The 21,969-nt window shown below is 30.6% G+C and overlaps 1 protein-coding gene across 2 annotated transcripts in view; it reads left to right on the top strand.

The window, feature by feature from the left end:
• The window catches only part of LOC142326011 (uncharacterized), a 93,505-nt gene that overhangs the window by 18,521 nt on the left and 53,015 nt on the right, over positions 1-21,969 (top strand). For both annotated transcript variants that reach the window (XM_075368074.1, XM_075368065.1), the window contains exon 3: positions 15,623-15,899. In XM_075368074.1, coding sequence (XP_075224189.1) covers positions 15,623-15,899 — 277 coding nt within the window. The remainder of the gene's footprint in view (positions 1-15,622; positions 15,900-21,969) is intronic.

The following is a 21,969-nucleotide window of genomic DNA, read 5'->3' as shown; positions in this document are numbered from 1 at the left end:
AATGGGATGTTCATAAAATTACCAATTTTTAAATTGCTGCTGTACACCATCGCACTATGTGACATTAAATCATTAAATTTAATCATTTTGCTGTTGTACGATATGTTTTTATAACTGTGGCTTTTGAGTGTTGAAACGTTAGTGTGATGTAGGATGCCGTAAAAGGTAAGAAACTAAATTCCATTACTTTGTTAATTACATAAGTAATTTATTACTAGGTCTCCAAAAAAGTATTTTTATTTTCTAGTCAAAGGAATAGCATAATTTTTTTGTCACAGGATATATGAAACCCCTAGTAAATGAAACTGGAGAAGCTCTTGTGACTATAACTGTACCATCTCTGTAGTTTTTGTCCATGGTGAAAACCCATGCGTACTCCTCGTTTTGAGGAGGTAATTTTTATGATTTACTCAGCTATGCCAATAATAAATGGCCGAACTCTACTAGGAAACCAATAGTAGAAAATAGGCAGTGTACTTTTTTCTCAAGATCAATGTTACTGATTATTGGCATTATTGTTTTTAGTGGATTAAACAAATTATTAAACAACTGCTTAAGACAGATATGTTAGTTTCACTTTTATAAGAATATTTTGAAATTCCTTTTTGTATTACTATAAATAGGATGTGCACCAGTGGCGGCTCACATATAGGCACTGTGGAACTGCAGAACCCCATATTTCCACTGGATATTATCAATAACATTTAATATAATGTGTCTTTTTTTCTTTATATTTGTACTATATTTAATCCTTAAGCTTATTGTCAGGAGTTAACCTCCCAGTTTATAAAAAAGATACAGAAATCTTTGTATGGAACTGTGCATTTCACAGTTCTAGCAGCATGGTGTTTGGCAATTGTGTGCATGTGCACATAGGAAGCTGTATGTGAGGCTGCAAGGGAAAGAGAGCACTGTTGCTCCTGCAGTGCCGACCGTGGCATGCTGGTGTAAGGTAGTTTTTTTTACTCTGCGTGTGTCTGAAATGTACCTTGTTCGTCCCTTGTCTAGTTTAGTTGGTGGAAGGAATATGAAAATGGTTTAGTTGTTTTTTCAGTAGTGATCAGAAGATGGTGGAAAGCAAGGGATCTTTGATTGCTAAATATGTCCCAAAAATACACTGGAAGGGCGAAATAGAAGATAATTAGTAAAGGCTAATTGTGTATTTTTTCTCTACATAGTATTTTTAATTAAGCACCATTGGACTATAGTGTTTTTAAGTGAATATTTTATTAAGCTCTTTTCTAATAATATTAAAAAATATTACCTGTATTGATATGTTATTATTTATTAGGTTAAACTGAATGCGGTTTTTAAGCATAATGGGCTTAAAAACCGTGTACCATGTTCTTGAATGTGAGAGTGTAGAATTGGATTATTATCCTGCTTCCAGCTATTCTATTAAATTCATTTTTTTGTTCTTTTATTTTAAAGAAAACTTTAACCTTGGCCTTGATAAGGCCCAGAAAAAGATTTTCTGGAGCAGCACCCACTAATTTTAACTATGAGCTGCCACTGATATGCATGGTCTGATTGTTAATCCGTACAACAAATCTTATTTCATGTAAGAAAAGAACCTTCATTCAAAACACCTAAAGTATTTTGTGTGAAAATTATCTCAAATTTTATGTTATTTAATTTTTTAACTCTGAAATTTTTTTCTAAAAATTATACTCTGAGAATCCAATAAAACTTCTTCAGTACATCCCCCTGTTTGAAATTTCATAAAAACCACGATTAATGTAATAAAAAATTGTACTTGTTTTTAGCAGACTAAAAAAAAATATTATATGTGTTATTGAATAAAAATTAACCCATTTTTTTAATTGGGGGTTATTTTGTTAGTTTTAAAAGTTTTAATTCTTCTGACTATTGTTGATTAATATTTCACACAGAATTCATTGTCCAATTTGAGTGCTTGTTTTGAATAATTGGGTTGCTCCTCTGCTCGTATTCCTTAAGGATGAGTAAGGAAGAATCCCTTCAACTGCAATTTACTAAGTGTTAACCCAGCCTTTCCAGTCTCATTTCAGTCATTTAGAGGTTGTTAATCAGAATAATGCAATATATATTATTTACTAATAAATTGTAATAGTAATCATACTGTTTTACTTAAGAAACATATTTTAAAATAAGAAAACAACCTGCAATAGTAATTTTGTGTGAGAATTACTGATAAAAATGAACTATTTGTGCATACAGTATAAAAAAAAAAGAAAATTTGTGCTAAGTCTAATGAATTGGGAAAAATTCATAAAGAAAAATTGAGAATTATCTTTTTATTTTAATAAATTTTTTTTTTTTAATTCTAATTTTACTTTATTTTACATGATTTAGTTTTATCATATTTAAAATATGGATAGGCTGGAAAAAATACTGTTCCTTGAAAAAAAAATGATTAAAAAACTGTTTCAAATTAAAGGTGAGAAACATGTGTTATAAAAATAAAAAAAAGAATGCAGAGAATAACATCAGGTACTATAAGTTTGGAGGTAAAAATCTGTAAAATGTGACAATATAACTTTTATATATTTTATATATATATATATTCAATAAATGTTTGAAACCACTTGAAATTGTTAATTTTTGTAGCTTTAATTGATTATTTAAGTTTTGAACATCCTTGTTTTATAAGGTAATTTTGAGGGCTATGTTGCTCTTAAAACTACTGTTTTAGAAATTGAGAAGGAAATTTATAAGTTGATTTCTAGGAGATTACAGCAGCCCGTTTTTATCATCATCAGTTTTGATTACTAGCATAGAAGGGTAATAAGTAAAATAAGGATGAGTAAGGAAGAATCCCTTCAACTGCAATTTACTAAGTGTTAACCCAGCCTTTCCAGTCTCATTTCAGTCATTTAGAGGTTGTTAATCAGAATAATGCAATATATATTATTTACTAATAAATTGTAATAGTAATCATACTGTTTTTTTTTTTTTTTTTTTTTTTTTTTTTTTTTTTTTTTTTTTTTTTTTTTTTTTTTAGCTGATTTTTTTAGGAACTATTATGCTCTTATACACCCTTCAATGGTGTGATACCATTGTTATGGAAGTGATTGTGCAGATATTTTATTCTACATTTATTCAACGCGCAGGTCTCAGGAAACATATTCCAAAGTAATTCGTTGTCTTATAAGAATTTTTTTTATATTGCTATTATTTTCTATTTAAGAATTCTTTTTCAGACATGTTCTAAAATTAAAACATGTTGTAGTGAAAAGTTAATTTTACATAACTGTAGAACAAAGCACATTAAAAACTTTTGTCAAAACTTAAAATACCTATTTTAAAAATTTTGTATAATCAGTGTTCTGTAAAATTAAAAGTTAAAATCATTTATTTTGCATATGCGTAATCTTTTCCTTAATATGAAATAAGAGCATGGGGTGGTGCTTTTGATACACACTTTAATAAAATATCTATAATACAAAAGAGTATAATTAAAGCAGCATTGGTAGACAAAGATTTTATCCCGGCAAGAAATTTTTTTTATGTGTTCATTGTTATGACCATTAAACAACTCTTAAGTATATATAAATGAAAATAAGACTCATGTTTAATGCTCATAATACCTCATACAATTTATGACCTTTTTGTAACTATGTTATTTCTCACACTGATTTAACTTTCTCAAAAGTCAACTTTCTTAAATCGTAACAATTTAATAAATCTTCTTCCACAGCAATTCATTGAAAAAAAGACCAATTCTCTTAAACAAATTGTAGAATGGGTTGAATGTAGCAATATTTTCATAACAGTATAACCCCTGGCAAGCTTGTATTTATTCGAACAGATAATAATTTTATACACTTGTACTAATATAATATTTATATAAATATTATAAGTACTATTTGTTTATATTATTGGTATAATATTTATGTTTATGACTTCATCCATTTCCATGATTGTATTACATAAAAATGGATAATCACTTCTTTTCATTGTACTTCATCTAAACAAGGGAAGTACAACTTGGGGGTCGCGGTGATATGAAAGGGGGTTGAGAAATTAGCCTGCAGCTTTACACATAGATAATATTGAAATCATTTCATGAGAAAAAAATCATTTGTTATAAACATTTTAATTATAAAATGTACTCATAAATATGAGTACACATGTAAAGAAAATAAATTAATGAGCTGGATGCATTTATTTTTCATTTAAAAGTTTCTTCAAATGTGGAGTTATGTTAGAAACACATAAAAGCAAATTGTTTTCAATTGATGAAAGACGATTCCTATATTTAGTCTTTAGCCCAACCATAGATGAAAAACCCTTTTCACAGAGGTAAGACGTGGCGATAGGGATTTGTATTTTCAATGCTTGTGTGATTAAATTTCTCTATTCACATTGATGAGCAAGCCAAAACTTATCTAAATCTTCAGATGTAAATTTTGGTTGTAATGTTTTATCGGCAGATATTTATATGAGCTGGTTGTGAATTTCAACTGGTAACTTAGCACCAGCAACAATGTTTTCATTAAATGGATTCAGTACCTATGTCTTGAGAAATAATTTTTATCTTCCAGGAAATACCCTGTCAACTGAATTTTTAGTTCACGCAAATCCATCTTCATGCTGTCCAAACTGTGGTGAATAATAGTTTTTTCTCCATGGATAATAGTGTCTTCTCCATCCAAATTTTTCTCAATGTAATCTGAAGTGAGGGGAAACATATCACAATTTTTGCTTTGAAGGTGAATAATCCAGATATTAATACTTGTGAATGTTTTGTAATGAAAGCATGAGCTTTGTCTGTCATTAATAAAATGTTTCTACGATATCCTTGTGAATTCATATTTATGTTGTTTAAATGCGAAAATACATCAGCTAAGTAAGCCAATAGCAACATATACTTATTATTCTGTAAAAACATTGAGAATGGTGTTTGTTTATCGTGGAAAAATATTATTAATTTATCTTGCAATTCCAATAACCTCTCTTTTTCTGTTTAGCCTTTGGAACCATCGTAAGCTATTACTTATGTAATACGGGTGATAGGTATGCATGTAAATGAATTGTAATCTTATACAGTCTCAAGTCGACCATTCCTGAGATGAGGTGTGTGGTTAATTGGAACCCAACCACCAAAGAATACCAGTACCTACGATCTACTATTCAAATCCGTACAAAAGTAAATTGTCTTTACTAGGATTTGAACCTTAGAACTCTTGACTTCAAAATCAGCTAATTTGCGATGACGAGTTCACCACTACACCAACCCGGTGGGTTGGAATATTAACCGGGTTAATACTTTCTCCTGTGATAACCATCTGACTTCTGTTTAGAAAAGAAGATTTTTTTTTCACCCATTTCATAGTTTAGCAAACAACCTATTTTGTAATGGTTAACTTTTAATAAAATTAATCATTTTTACAAATTTACAAAGAATTTATTTGAGATTTTTCAGCATATTTTTTGTGGGAAGAGCATGTCTGTGTAGAAAGCAGTGCATCCATTCCGCACGTGATCCTGCTTGGTCCACTTTGTTACTATGATCCTCTTGGTATAAGATGATCTTTTAATTTTTTCATAAAAACACTGTTTTTTCCTGTTATCGTCTTTGCATCGTCACTACATACTGTAATACATTTTGTCCAATCTATGCTAGTTTTTATTAGCTTCATAAAAAATATCTAAAAGATATTGCCCGGTAGCGTGATCAGGTATTTATTTATAAAACAACATATTCTTTGTTTGAACTGTCTCATATCACATTCTCATATCTCACAAAACATAAGAACTGATAAATGTTTGCTACATGTGTTGATTCATCAAAATGAATAGTAAAAATTTCATTTGCTGAATTATCTGATCGCAAGCATTGGCAACCATGTCATCGATTTGCCTTGATACTGTGCTGTTAGTTAGGGGAATCTTTTTCAATTTTTTTGCTTCTTCTACGCCTTTTAAAACACTGACCATGTCAATTGCAGCAGGCAGTATGAGATTTTCTGTGATTGTATGGGGTTTGGACATCATAGCTACTCTAAATGTTACTAGATAAGATGATTCAAGTGTACTTTATCAGTATGGCTTGATTACAAATAGAAGCTTGTTGATTTTTCAACGTATGTAATTCTATTTTGAAAAATTTCAAGGGTTTGCTTTTATGATCTGGATCACTGGTGTTGGCCAGTGAAGCGGAATATGTCTTGGGGATCTTCCTACGCATTTCTGGTGCATTTAAAAATCTGTAGTGGCTCTCTGCCATTGCAATCACAGAGACTAGGATTTAACAAAAATGAACTGTAGGTGTTGAAAAGTTATTCACTCATCAGGCAGCCATGAAGTTGGAGGACACTGTCGAAGGGTTGTTCCTAAGGCAGTGTGTTGGGTCCTCTCTTGTGGGTGGCGGAGTTAGACTCTCTTCTGTGGCTGAGGTTGCCTAGTGGGTATCTTGTGGCCTATGCAAAGACGGCTCCTGCTGGTTGAAGGATACTTGCAGAGGGAGCTTGAGCTCAGGGCCACTCGTGCATGCAGGGAGGATGCTTGATCTGTGGGTTCATCAAAAGATGACTCAGCCAGAAAAAAAATCACAATGATGCTCCTCAAAGGCCGTATGGCGGTGAGTCAACAAGTTGAGTATCGATGTCAGGATGTAGAATAAAGTATACTCAGGTTCAGAAGTACCTCAGAATGTATCTTGATAAGAAATTTGAATTCAAGAGGAAAAGGCCTGTAGTGTTGCCTTTTTTGGTATCCGATGTGTGGTCAATCTGATTGGAGTCTCAGTTTTAGACCCTAAGCATTTTGCACAAGGGGGTGTGCAAAGCAATTATGTTGTATGCTACGCCAATTTGGGTGGATAAGATAAAATTCCGTAGTTATAGAGATATATTATTGAGAGCCCAACGATTATTACTGTTGATGGTAATGGGTAGTTACTGATTGGTTTCACAGGAGACAGTCTTGTTAATTGTGAGAATGAAACCGCCTCATGGGTTCCCTTAACAGTATGTAACTCAGTTTCTTACTGGTCATGAGACGTTCAGGGGTAGACTGGCTGGATTTAGGTCTGTGCCTGCAGTGTTGGGTGCAGGATGATGCCTTCCATGAGTTGTATGACTGCGCCAAATATGATCTGGAGTACACCACAGTAATTTGTCGACTGGATACCATCAGAGCAATGCTTGACAGACAAAACTGGAAGGACTGGGCTGAATGGTCAGTGATTACAGAATTTCTGCACTATTTGGCTAGGGAACAGATTGGGAAGGGAATCTAGGATGCTGCTTGGTCTTGTTCCTGTGAACTTTGTTTGTTATGATTTCTTGTTAGTGTTTTTTTGTTGTTTTTTAGTGTTATATTGTTTTGGTTGTTTTGTTATTAGTCTTATTTTTGTGTTTTTTCACGTTTGTGTCACATGTTGAACTCACTTTACCTTTCGGGTAGGTAATTGATTCAGTTCCTTTGACGACTATAGTTTTCAGTCTTGTTTGAGACTAGAGATGTTTAGATATGTTTTTTTATTTTTAGTAGTAGTTACACCAATGGGGATGTCGTTTCTGGCATTCGCATCAGTGGCATCCTGGGTAGAGTTGACTGAGAGATGTCATATGCTGAGGTTTATAGGATGACCTCTTGTAAAAATCCCATCAGTGATAGAGGGGGTGGTTGGAGGGTCTTCCCCTCAGGGATCAGGATGTCATTGTATAATCTTGTCTTTTTACCAATACATTCATTGGATAAATTTTTCTAAACTAGGTACCCTTTTTTTTACTTGAACTATCATTATTGGTACTCAAGCTTTTTCTTTGTCAGCAGCACCCACACTGTTAAAGAGAATATTTTTAATATTACTTTATTTCTTAGTATATCATGGCAAATAAATAAATAAAATAAGGACATATGGAAGAACATTTGAATAATATGCATGTTATTTTTTATTTGCATGTAAGAAAGAAATTTATTACTGCACCTACGAGTGTACGTACCCGGCAGTTATTACAGCTTTTAAACATTGATATACCTTCTATTTTTCCATCTTACCCCTATTTATATCCTCTGTGGAGAATCAACCTTATAAATTTTATTTTTGATCTTGCAAGAAACAATGAACACCAGCTATCATCTTTCAGCAAAGTTTTCACCATATTTTCTCCAAAATAAACCCAGATGCAGTAGTATGTACAGATGGATCAAAACAGAATGATACCGTTGGATGTGCATTTATTCATAATAGCAGAACCTATATGGTTGGTCTACCTAATATTACAAGTATATCTACTGCTGAACTGTACGCTATCGATAAGGCTTTGAATATTGTTAACCCAAAATACCGTAATATCCTTATTTGTAGTGCACTGCAAGCTTCAAAGATTTTTACTTTAGACATCCTTTGATCACTGAAATTTATAATGTAATCATTGAGTTAAACCATCGAAACACACAAGTGAGTTTCTGTTGGATTCCTAGCCACATGGAAATTTCAGGTAATGAACGTGCAGATTCCGCTGCTAAAGACGCATGTAATCAACCTCCCTTCACCACTCGTATTAATACTTCTGACTTTATTAATTGTATAAAACAGTCTCTTCAAGCAATGTGGCAAGGTAACTGGATGGCTATAGTTGATAATGGCGCATTAAGGATTCTGTGTTGCCATGGGACTCCTCATGCAGAAAAATTCTTCGTGAGGAAATGGTCTTTGCTGATTGCGATTAGGACATACCAGAATCACACATGAGTACTTCATGTCAGCACAGACACACCACTATGTGTACGATGCAACTGCTGCTTCACTGTGCGCCACATCCTTGTGGATTGCATATGTTAAATTACAAAATATTACTTATTACATATTAAATATGTTAAATTTACAATGCAGCCGTGCATTGTAAATTTAAATTGCCCAGGAAAATTCGTCAAATCCTGGGCAATGATAAAAAAGGTTTGGACCGGATATTTTATTTCTTTTATGTGTTAATATTTTACATACTTTTTAATAATGTTGTTTTTTTTTATTGCTAGGATTTTCAAGTTAAATTTCTATTCTTTCTGTTTGAAAAGGAACCCTTTACACTCTCCTCTCGGAGTTCGTTAGATTTATGTTATTTTTATTTTAGTTTTGTATATTTATTTTTAAAGTCAATTTTAAGACTCATATTCCTCTGTATTATTACACAAATGTAAATAAATAACTTGATCCACCAAGTATAGAATAAAATTAAATTAGGTAGGATGACACTTAACCTTAATATTAACTAGTAATACATTACTATATTATATTACAGTAATATAATATTGGCTAGCCAAACAACACACACATATTCATTCTTTTTTAACATATTTTCCATTTTAACTTTTAATTAATATTTTTATTGTTTGAAGACATTTTTATATATGGAATTTTTAACTTTTAATTTTGATTTTAAATCTTAAATTTAAAAGGAAAAATTTTTTTAATTTTAAATCCATTTTGACTTGAATTCATTTTAAAGTTTATTTTCAAAGTTTTAACAAATTTTGTTTTATTGCATTTATCAAGATTTTATTTTTTTAATGTTGTGTATTTATAATATGTTATTTTACATGAACAATTAAAAGATTGGATCAACTGAAGATGCGAGAAAATTGTGAAGTACTTTTGTGTATGTAATGATATAAGGTACGTGTCATCCTACCTAATTTAATGTTATTCTGTACTTGGTGGATCAAGTTATTTGCATATGTATTCAGTTTTAGCATATTTGTATCAGTTATTATTATTTTATATTCTCTTTTATATAAATTTTATTTTTTATTTTAATATATAATTTATTTATTAAGTTTTCATTACATCCAATATAAATTACAAAATATTTAATGAAATATTTATATCTTTTGAATTAAAAATTGCATGTACAACAAATAATAAAATAATTAACTATATAAATAACAGAGATCCTACTAGAATAATAAAACTTAACAATAAATTTAATTTAGATCAACAGGGTGCATATAGTTTAAAATGTGCAAATTGTGATTTGGAATATATCAGGATGACAAATTTATCTTTTTCGCTCAGAATTAAAGAACATATTAATTGTATAAAAAAGAGAAATAAAGAACAATCCAATTTTGCTGGGTATATCTTAGAAAATAATCATAATTCAAACCCAGATAATTTTTTGAATATTCCAATAACTATCGTAAAACAAATATTATTGAAAAATATTACGTAGACGTAAATAATAAAAATTTGATAAATGAATAAACAAAATTTGATGATGATGTATTATTTAAACAAATATTAAACAATAATATTGATTCTTAGGTTGGTTATACTGATTCTTACTAATAAACATAACAATTAAGAGCTTCATACTGACATGACAGACAACGTCTACATTATTTTTACATTTTAACAATCAGTTGTTGTATTTATAATTGTTTTTAAAAAATTCAAAATTCATCTAATATATTAATTTGTGAAGGAAGTAATTATAATCCCTAACACATAAATGTTCCTGGTTGATTAATATCTGAAAGTATTCAGACATAATATTAAAAATAGTTGGTAAGTGGAAATTATTACATAATTAATTTATGTCAATACCAATGGGCCATGATTAATTATAAAATTAATATATATAGTTGTTTTTTCTTTAAATTTTATTTATTTTCAAGATTTTATCTGTGATAGTAGTTATATTGTAGTAGTTTAGCTGTGATAGTAGTTGTATGTTTTTGTGTTTAATATTTTAAAGTTTTTTATTTTGTTTTTGTTTTTAATATTTTAGTTTAAGTTTTAATTTTGTTGATAATATCTAGTTTTTATTTTGTTTTTTATTAGATTTTATATTTTTAAGGCGAGGATAATGTTAAAACGTTTTCACAAAAAAAAAAGAAAGAAATTTCAAGTTACCTACACTATAACGGTTATTTACATTTTTGTCCCTGCTAAGAGTAACTGTTCACTTATGAATGCAGTTATTCCACAAGTTCCTATAATCTTTATGTGGATCCAGTGAGTCTCTGGCCAAAATCCACACCATTGTGAGGAAAAAAATGAAGGAAAGGATCGAGTAGAGAGAAGATAATCTGTCAGTAAAAAAAAAAAAGTAAAACAAACCCATTGGAAGGAGTGATTCAAGGTCCTTTGGACTTTTCTTTTTTTTTCTGTTTAGCCTCCGGTAACTACCGTTTAGATAATTCTTCTGAGGATGATATGTATGAGTATAAATGAAGTGTAGTCTTGTACATTCTCAGTTCGACCATTCCTGAGATGCGTGGTTAATTGAAACCCACCAAAGAACACCGGTATCCACGATCTAGTATTCAAATCCATGTAAAAATAACTGGCTTTACTAGGACTTGAACGCTGTAACTCTCGACTTCCAAGGTCGTTTGGACTGAGATTCCTTAACTTAACTGTAATTCATTGTTAGATTTTTAACTTCTAGGAATTAGAAATACCATATTAGTGATCAATTAGTTTGCATTGACTGGGTTAAATAGAGGGTGAATGGACTGTTTTTTCTTCAGTTATGAAAAACCAACCTAAACAGGCTTCTCTAAGAAAAACCTTGATTCATCTTTAGAATTGCATGTGGAAAGATCTGTTGAAGAGATGGAGCTGTAACTCATTGAAACAAAACTAAATAATTTTAATTCTTTTAATGCCTTCATTACTATACATAGAGAAAATGCTATATGTAAAGGAAATCCTTTACCTATAGTAAATGAAGGTGTGGTGATATATATATATATTCGTGTATATGTAGAAAAAACATTTTAAACTATAATATTAAAAAATAATAGACTTATAACATTATAATAAAAAATGGTATTATATATATATATATATATATATATATAGGGACAAGCCCAAAAAAACTTGATTCAGCAAATAGAAGAAAGTTCCAAGAAAACTAATTTCCGAGACTATTATAAAATTTTTGGTCAGGCTCTTCAAAGATATGAACCACCCACCCTTATGCTGAGAGGAAAAAAAGGAAATATGGCCCACACCAATAAAGAAAATGCTGAAATTTTGGCAGAAACCTTCAATAGACTCCTCAACTGTGACGACCCCCCAGAGCTTTTTGAGATTGACACTGAAACTCCAGTTAAAACTTCACCAGTAAATATCAACCCGCCAACAATTCAAGAAGTTCTCGCAGCCTTAAATGAAATAAAAAACTACAAAGCAAGCGGAGAAGACCAGCTTTTCGCAGAACTCTGGAAACACTCATCAGTTTATTCAGTCAAAACTTCCCTACATCTATGCCTCGTGAAAATATGGAACGAAGAAAAACTTCCAGAACACTGGACCACAGCCCTCATCCATCCACTACATAAAAAAGGGGATAAAATTAATCCTGAAAACTACAGAGGCATATCTCTCCCGGATTGCACATACAAAATCCTGTCGAGAATCATATACAACCGATGCAAAGACCAACTTGAACTGGAACTTGGGGAATACCAAGGGGGATTTAGGCCATGGAGAGGTTGCCCGGAGCAAATAATATCCCTAAAACTTATGATGGACTTATATAAAAGACGGAAAAAACAACTAATAATCACCTTCGTCGACTTTAAAAGGGCCTATGATTGTATACACCGACCATCCATGCTGAATATTCTGAGAAACCTGGGCCTTCACCCTAAACTCGTAAACATGATAAAATTAACTTTAACCAATACCCAGTCCAGAGTGAAATTCAGAGGTGAACTCTCTCAACCCTTCTACATAAAAACTGGATTGAGGCAAGGAGACGGCCTCTCACCACTCCTTTTTAACTGCGCCCTTGAATTTGTCATGAGAAAATGGTATGAAATAAATCCCAAAAATATAAAAATGGGTACTAAGAAAAACTCCATCACACTAAATTGCCTAGGATTTGCAGATGACCTCGCTCTTTTAGGAAATAATATTCAAGAAGCCAAAACACAAATCATGAGCCTTCAAAACCTAGCACAAAAGATAGGGCTTCATATCTCTTTCGAAAAAACTGAACTAATGGCCATAGATCCTCTGGTAATAGAGCACATTACGGTAAACAATCAGAAAATTAAAATAGTAAAACAATTTAAATATCTAGGGGAAATAATAACTTATAATTTAAATGAAAAAGTGACATGGCAAAACAGGACAAATAAAATGATTAAATCCCAAAAATTAACTTGGTCAACATATAACAAAAAATGCCTTTCTGCTAAAACAAAACTTAAACATTATAAAACTGTAGTACAGCCAGAAGTCACCTATGGAAGCGAGACCCTTTTCAAAATCACTCAGAAAAACCGAATTGAAAAAATTCTGAAAATAGAGAGGAGAATTGTCAGAACGTGTATCAATAAAAAACACCAAAAAGAAGGCCAATGGTGGATTGTGCCAAATGAGGTGGTGTATCGAGAAATAGAGCCTGTTACTGATACTATGCGGAAAAAAAGAATCTCTTTCTTTGGTCATCTCATAAGGACACCGGAAACAAGACTGTCAAGAAATATCATTGAAAAGCTCTGGTTCCAAAAGCTAGAAGTAGGATGGATCAAAGAAATTAGAGAAGATATGAAAGAATTGGGAATTTCCCTGACTGACCTACAGAATAAAACTGGAAAAATTACAAAGCTAAAAGATAAAAGCATTAGATTTAAACAAAAGACAGACAAACGACAAAATACAATGAAGAGGGTGTTTACGGATGAAGAAAAGAAAGCAAGATCTGAACGGATGAAGAAATACTGGGCAGCTCGAAAGAGTAAAATAACACGCTTTTCTCAGAAAAGATCCAACTAAAATTGACTTAAGTGGTCCCATGTTGGCCGTAAAAGCATAATAATAATAATAATATATATATATATGTATATTCTAAAAGCATAAGCAAAATTCAGTACAGAATCAATAAGAGCCCTTACCTTATCTTATTATTTTTATTTTTTTTCTATGTATCAAAAGCACTTTCAAGGAAATTCCTCATCATCAGTTGATTAAAATTAAAAATTAATTACACATTAAAACATTAATAAAACACTAACATTAATATTATTACAGATGTGACATAATAAATATAATCAAACAGTTTTTTTTATATGTTTGCAGCCAGCCACTAAATGACAGTGCTGTATTTAGTGGCTGGCCACAAACATGTTTAAAAAATTAAAAGTTTAAATATTTTTAATTATTTTAATTAATTATTTGACTGCATATATTTTGTCACACGTGTAATATTAATGTTAGTGTTTTATTAATATTTTAATGTGCAATTAATTTTTAATTTTAATCAACTGATGATGAAAAATTTCCTCAAAAGCGCTTTTGATATATAGAAAAGAAAAAAAAAACAAAAAATAGTAAAATAAGGTAAAAGCTCTTATTGATTCTGTACTTTGGTGGATTGTGCTGAATTTTGTTTATGCTTTTAAAATTAATTAGTACAGAGGAATATACGGACAAAAAAAGAATTTACTTTACTTAATTAATCATATATATAAAATGTATGAAGTTTTTAAGGTATCTGACCTTTTTTACTGCAGTAACTAGTAAAAGCACGGGGAGGGGGTCCATCGTGAAATGTGATCGTGACTTGTATTGATTGTATATGTTTCACTGTTTTGCTGCTTAGCAGCCATGAAACTAAAACATGTAAGTGGTGCATATCATTTTTTTTATTGCCAGTCAGAATGACTGAATGGTTTGAGCAGAGAATCTGCATTGAATTTTTTCAGAAACAGTTCATGCAAGTAGCGACAATAAGGAAGATTCAAACAGCTTTTGGTAACCAAGCTATGGGTTTTACACAAATTAAGGAGTGCTATTGCAATTACCAAGATGGTGAACATCTGTCATTAAATTCAGTGGTTCTTTTCAACAATCTGTTCAAATTTTCAAAAGAATGTCATTTTTAAATATCTGTTGTGAAACTCTTTACTACCGTCAAAAAAAAATTGCAGTTTCTGGGATCAGTGATATCATTTTTGTTAAGTCCCACTTACACAAACAATCAGAAATGACCTGATGTTTGATGCGAGTAAATATAAAAGTCAACGTTTTTTATATAAGGTAACTGCATATTTTGTAGATTTGTTTATGAAAATTAAAGACATCGTATGTACCAAAAAGTTTGTAAAAAACATATTTTTCTCCTTTTTCCTGATAAAGTAAATGATGCAATGTGTTTGTTGCTTTAAAATTAAACAAGTCCTCCATAAAATAATGTAAAAAAAATAGATTTATGTATATATATATATATATTTTTTTTTTTTTTTTAATAAAATTACCAAATAGCTTAAACTTGAGTTTATTTTTTTCATTAACCGAACTATTATATTATTTTTGCTAAAATTATTCATTTTCATATTTGCAAAGTATAAGTTTTTACCCTTGGAGAGTGAATTAGGAGTTAAAATCCTAAATATTCTTAGGCGATATTTTAGGTGATTAGTATTATAATTTGTGATGAATTCCAACATTAAAATCTTAACATGGTAAAATTTGTGTTTTGAACCTGGGAATTGGCTTTTTCTACCAGAGTACCAATGAACCGGTTAAAGTTATTGCATATGTACAATCCAATATTACCGATTAATTTTATTAATAATTAGCGTAACTTTTGATCTATTTTGAAAAATGTAACATAAAATTATAATTATCTATTGCTTAATAATTTGTTGTTGTTGATAATTTTACTTGTAGAATGATTCAACAGTGTACGGGAAGAAATATGAAACTGTACCGATTGATCAGTTTGAAAATGAAGATAAAGTGAGACGGGGTGTTTGCAAAAGAAAAGGGAAAACCAGTTTAAATGGCCGGAACAGAAAACGTGGCAGACCAAGAAAATGTGATAGAATAGTGCCACGTATTCGGATACGTGCGGTTCAGCAACCTGTTTGTAATAATATATCATCAGATATTGTACCAGATAATGAAGAATCACACGATAATGAAGTTGGAAGTGATGTCAAATCAGGTAAATTCTTGTTTTAATCTTTTCAATACACACACACACACACCTGATTCTGTTTTTACATGGTGGATGTGTTGCTTAGAACACAGTGAGTAAAAAACTGTGAAAAAATGCAGCAAAATGAAAAATGGGAGATAGGTTTCACTGTATAAAAATCAATCCAGGATATCAAAAATAAAATTCATTGTTTTTGTAGCAACTAAATCATAACAAATGTTAAAAAAGTTAACATTTGACTCCTGTTCTTTAATCTGCTTATAAAATTGTAAGGCCATCTGCTTGATAATGTTACCTTCTATGAGGATTCTTTTGCGCATTTACTTCTATCTATATTATTAGATCCTTTTCTATTTTTTTTTTTAATAAAAATTTCCTGTGTATGTTGATGATATAGAACTCACTTTTGCCCTAGAAGACGCTAATTGTTTTATAGCAGCTTCACTTTTTTAATGGTTTCATTATTGATTGTTTTCAGATCAAACTCCTTACTCACAGATGTTGAACCATGTTCATTTTTAAGATGGTCCAAAATTTATATCTTTGCCTCCAATGAAATTGTTTTTATTTTTTGTATTGGCATTTTTGTATTTAGAGCTAATTTATGTCAAGAATATGTTAGAGAAAACACATCATCACACCAATCACGCTCAGAGTTTTCAATATCGGACCAAATCGAAACAACTGACTGAACTGTACTCTGGAGACCATGGCTTCCTACCCCACTTTAACTACCTTCCCATCCAACTTACCTGTCTGCGCACACTGAATGAAGTGTGTATGTATGTGTAAGGGGGGAAGTATGTAATTCCAAGGGCGAATTTTACTGTTTCACATTTTTGAAGTGCTGCCAGACCCCGAAAACAAAAAAATTGGTCTCCTAACTTTTTGCATCTTAGTCAAAATAGTGTTAAAAAATCTGTGTAAAAGCAAAACTTAGTTTTATATATATATATATATATATATATATATATATATATATATATATAAGTTTTTATTACATTAAAAATATGTATTTTAGATATCATGGTTATTAGCAACCTGGCTATAGACACGTCAGTGTTAAAAACAGCTTATAGCCACTCTGATGAATAAAAAGCATTCAATGTCTGTCCTACTGTGAAAATAGAGGTGTGAATGTTTTACTCTGAATGAAATATATCCAACCCAAAAAATGCAGGTAAGATATTCAGCCCTAAAAATGACTTGTTCTCTGTTTGGTATGGGCGATCTAATGAACATTATTAGTTTCTGAAAAAGTAACTCTTAAAAGTTACTTTCAAAAATTATTGTAGTAATAAATTACTATCTAATGTTATATGGTTAAGTAAGTATAAATGCTTTAGAAATGAATTATCAGGTTTTCATAGTGTATGCATATTATGCGTGCTATATCTGTAACTATTATAGGCAACTTAACATGAGATAAAATTGCTCTGAGTAATGGCTTAACCATTCTCAAGATTAATAACAAACCTGCAAAATTTGGGTTATGGAATGTTTTAATAATTGAAATTATTAAAGTTATTAAACTTTTAATAATTGAGATCTATGTATTTTTTATTGCTGAATCAAAGAATAATCTTCATTTTTTCCCATCATGTCAGAGTTTTTCACAAATCGCAAATTTCAAAATTTGTAAAAAGTTGAAAAATTGCAAAAATGTGATACTATAAAATAGACATAAAACTTTTTTTTGTTATAATAGTTAGTATAATATATTCACTTTTTTTTTGGTTTGTACTATGCATTCTTATAGCTAAACAGTTAAGTGGTCTGAAGACAGTGGGGGGTGGTTGAAAGTGATGATGGTGGGACAGTTTGTGACAAGACTTAACAAGCTGTAACATGTTTATTGGCAGCTATCCATGCCACTCATGCACTGTGCAATTATATCAGTGCTATTTCAACCATCAGCATGTGTAAATAGAGTTTTTTCCATTCTCATTGTTCAAACACATTTTTGTTAATTGAAAATATATTTTTAGGCCACAAAGCAAAATTTCAGTTTTCAAAATGGCTTCAAGTAGCTACAAAAATTCTGCAAATTCTTTTTGTTACATTTGTGGGGTTTAATGTTGGGAAGGCAAAAAAAAATGTAACAAGTTACGTTCGACAATTGTACTGATCCTATACCTCACCTATTTGATAGTGAAAGTAGGAGATCAAGAAAAAACTTGGGCACCCCACTATTTTTGCTATACATGTGTTGAAGGATTTAGATATTGGTCCAAGGTTGAACAAGAAGCGTTCGGATTTGGAGTTTCAACAGTGTGGCAAGAGCCATAAATCACAGGAATGATTGTAACTTTTGTTCGACTGGTGTTTATGGTTTCAATTTGAAGAATAAAAAAAAAATTGTCTCTAAATATACCATCTGCTTTACGCCTGGTTCCGCAAGGTTCAGAAAATTTACCTGAAATAGATGGTTCCACAAGTGATTTAGATGAAGATAACATCCAGGAGTACAAACCCCAGAGATAGTTGTGCACCAGAGCTTTATTCACAGTCTGAACTAAACAATTTGGTTTGAGACTTACGTCTGACCAAAGAAAATTCAGAATTGCTTGGCTTGAGGCTTAAAGAGAAGAACCTGCTATCAGCTGGCACCTCATTTTTCTGGTTCAGGTACAGAGAAAAGGATTTTCTTCATATATTTGTCCAAAAGAAGCCATTGTCCTTCCCAATGGGAATACGTATCTGTCAATACCCATCAGACATTCTGTCCATTTAAAAGAGGGTTATGATAATTTTGAATTTGTTTTTGATAAAATTAAATACAACAATCATAAGTGGATTATATAAGTGTAATAACACTTGTGGATTATGATTATTATAATCATAAGTGGTCAGGAAATTTGCGATTTGCGAAAAATCCTGACATTGTGGAAAAAAGTGAAGGTTATTTTCAGATTCAGCTCTAAAAAATAAATAAGAATCAATTATCAAAAACTAAAAAACACAACCATTAAAAAACTAAAACAAAACCAAGGCTTGTAATAATATTTATCCCTTGCCAAACTTAGTAAGGGAAGTGAGAAATGAAATGGTTTCTTGTTGGCTTCTTCACTGAGTCAGATATATTGTTCCATATTATTTAACAAGCACACTGAAGTTTGCAGGGTTAGTTCTACAAGTTACATGTCTACTTTTTCAATGCAGTGAATGATTGCATTGAAGGTCAAGTAAGATGAACTATTGGGGAGAGCTACTTATGATAAAGCTCACTTAGTTTCTTCTACTGGTAAATTAATATTGGAAAGTGCGATAACATTTTTCTTAAGCGCGGGTGTGTATATGTGTGCATGTGTGTGTGGAGCATGTGTGTGTTATATTGTGATATTAATTTAGTGATGTTTTCATTCTCTTAATTCTCTTATCTTTTACTTGTAAAATAAAAATCTTTTCTTTTTTCTTGTTATTTATGAGATGAATAGAAAATTAATTTTTTACTTAATTTTTGCTTTAGATATTTTTTCTGGAAATATTCTCTTTTCTTATCTAAATAAATTATTACATTACTATTCAGCTTTTTTATTAATTAAAAATAATTAATTTATTCAGTACAAATTGAAAATCTAAATTCAGAATGGTTTCACAATTTTAAAGCAAATGGTAAAATGTATTTTTCATCATCCTGTCTTTTTTCATCATGACAGGATGATGGAAAAGACATTTACCTATGTCATGACATTTTATATCATGACTTCATACCTATAAGATACTTTTCCTTGTCATATCTATATCATGAGCTTGCTCATGATATATATCATATCTATACCATGCTCATGTTTTACATGCCTAATGCATTTTCTACAAACCAAAAATACCCTTTGTAAGCAACCCAAAAATGTGATTTACTTGAATTTTTAACTTCTAATAATAAAAGATGTTATTTTTTATTTATTTATTTAATTTTATTTATTTATTTGCCACATTTTACAATTATTAAATTACAATAATTAACAAATTATTATAAGAAAGAAAATAATATTAAAAATAATTTCTTTGATAATATGTTGCTAGCAAAGCAAAGGAAGGTTAAGTGCCAGCAATGATTATAGTTCAAATAACAAAAAAAGAAAAGCAAAAAAAAAGTACTACAGCTAATTCAGTTATTGTTTAGATGAATTACAATAAGGAGATTATTTATCCATTTTTATACAGTAAATCATGTGAATGGATGATGTCATAAACATAAATATTATATCAATAATATAAATAAATAATTACTGTTATCTCTGTGATTGCATACAGCTTGCTACAGGTTAATTAAAATAGTGTTGAGAAAATTTTGTTGCATATAACTTATTCCACAATTTGTTTAACAAGAGAAATGGAATTTTTTTTAATGAATTGCTCTGGAATAAGATTTATTAAATTTACAAATGTAAGAAAATTGTCTTCTGCAGACAGTTAAATCATTGTGAGGAACAATATAGTTAAAGGTTGTAAATTGAGCCAGCCTCCGCGGTGTGAGTGGTAGCACTCGGCCTTTCACCCGAAGGTTCTGGGTTCAACATTTTTCACATGCGTTACAAAACATTCATCTCATCCTCTGCGGAATGAATTGCTTGACTGCGGACCCGGAGGTAAAACAAACCAAAAAAAAAGGTTGTAAATTGAATGTAGTATTATGAGTATTAAATTTTGTCTTATTTTCATTTATATAGTGTGTACAATCAATATAAAAGCTTGTGTTGGAGAAGGTTGAAACTACATTACTACCAAACCTGACAATATTTATATCAATCTAGTAGGACAACAACAATAATAATCATTCTTTTTTTTATGCATGTTTAATTTATTAAACCATTTTCAGGTTTTGTCAGTTATAACTCATTATTACATAATTGGTATTAATAATTCAATAAATAAAGATTGCAAAAACAAGAATTTTAATTTAGGTGTATTTTTAAACTAAAAAAATCTTAACTAGTGTTAAGATTTAATTTACATTGGATCCGTAATTATAATAAATTAGATGAACATTATTATTGTACAATTATTTTTTGTACAATATTTAGAATTTTTAGATTGTTTCTTTTGTGTGAAATTTGCATTATATGTCCAGTTCCTGTGCAAGTTCACTGTCTTCATCGGAACAGTCACTTTCACTATCACTGTCCAGATGTATCATAAATGTATTTGTTATTTTGTCCATTAGTGGTTCCATCTTCAAATTTTTTCATATGTTCGCAATATGGTTTCCAATCATCCTTATTCATTTCATTCATTTTTTCCTCAGCTAATTTTTTAATGTTGGACATTAGAAATTTTGTGTTATATTACTGTCAACATATCTTTTCAGAGCCGACCATACCATCTCGATCAGATTTAAATCAGGATGGTAAGGTAGAAGTTGCAGAAATTGATTCCTGAGTTTTTTAATGTCTCATCAAAATGGTATTTTATTTTTGAATTTCTGTGTGATTTAATTTTATCATACACTTGTGGTTTTAACATTGCTTTATTAAACTGATTATTGTTCTTTTCTAATCAATTAATCATGCCTGTTTTCCTATCTAGAATTTGAATATTTCTCTAGAGGTGAATTGTAGTGTGGTGCATTATTGATAAAAAGCACTGACTGGAGGGAGGAAGACCAGGAATTAGTTTTTTACATGCCCACTTCATGAAATTATTGTTGATGATGATGCTGTTGTCATGATAGTAACTGCTTTCTGAACTTCTTTCTCTAGTTAACATAGTGTTCAGAATGAACTCCATTTCTCCCTCAGCATGGATTATGATTAACCTTTATTAATTGGCACTTTTACTCTCCTTCACCGCTGTCATCCAATCACAATTTTGTCGTTGATGGAAAGTTAAAATGTACAATTCGTCCAAATAAACAACTGAAGAATTTTCTTCTAAGCTGTCATTTTTCTTAAATATTATATCCTCTTCTACCAGATGGCTTCTTTCTCAGTCAAACGTTTCCTATTGTTATCAGTTTTATACCACTTAAAACCCCCCTCTTTCACAATAGCTACAAGTGTAGTTCTAGAACCTTTAAATTTAATACTCTTTTGTTGAAGTTCTTCATGTAATTTATTTAATGTTGGCAGTGGAT

Source organism: Lycorma delicatula, chromosome 1 (genome assembly GCF_047948215.1).
Source record: "Lycorma delicatula isolate Av1 chromosome 1, ASM4794821v1, whole genome shotgun sequence".
NCBI lineage: Eukaryota > Metazoa > Arthropoda > Insecta > Hemiptera > Fulgoridae > Lycorma > Lycorma delicatula.
This window is presented reverse-complemented; position numbering and strand designations above follow the sequence as displayed.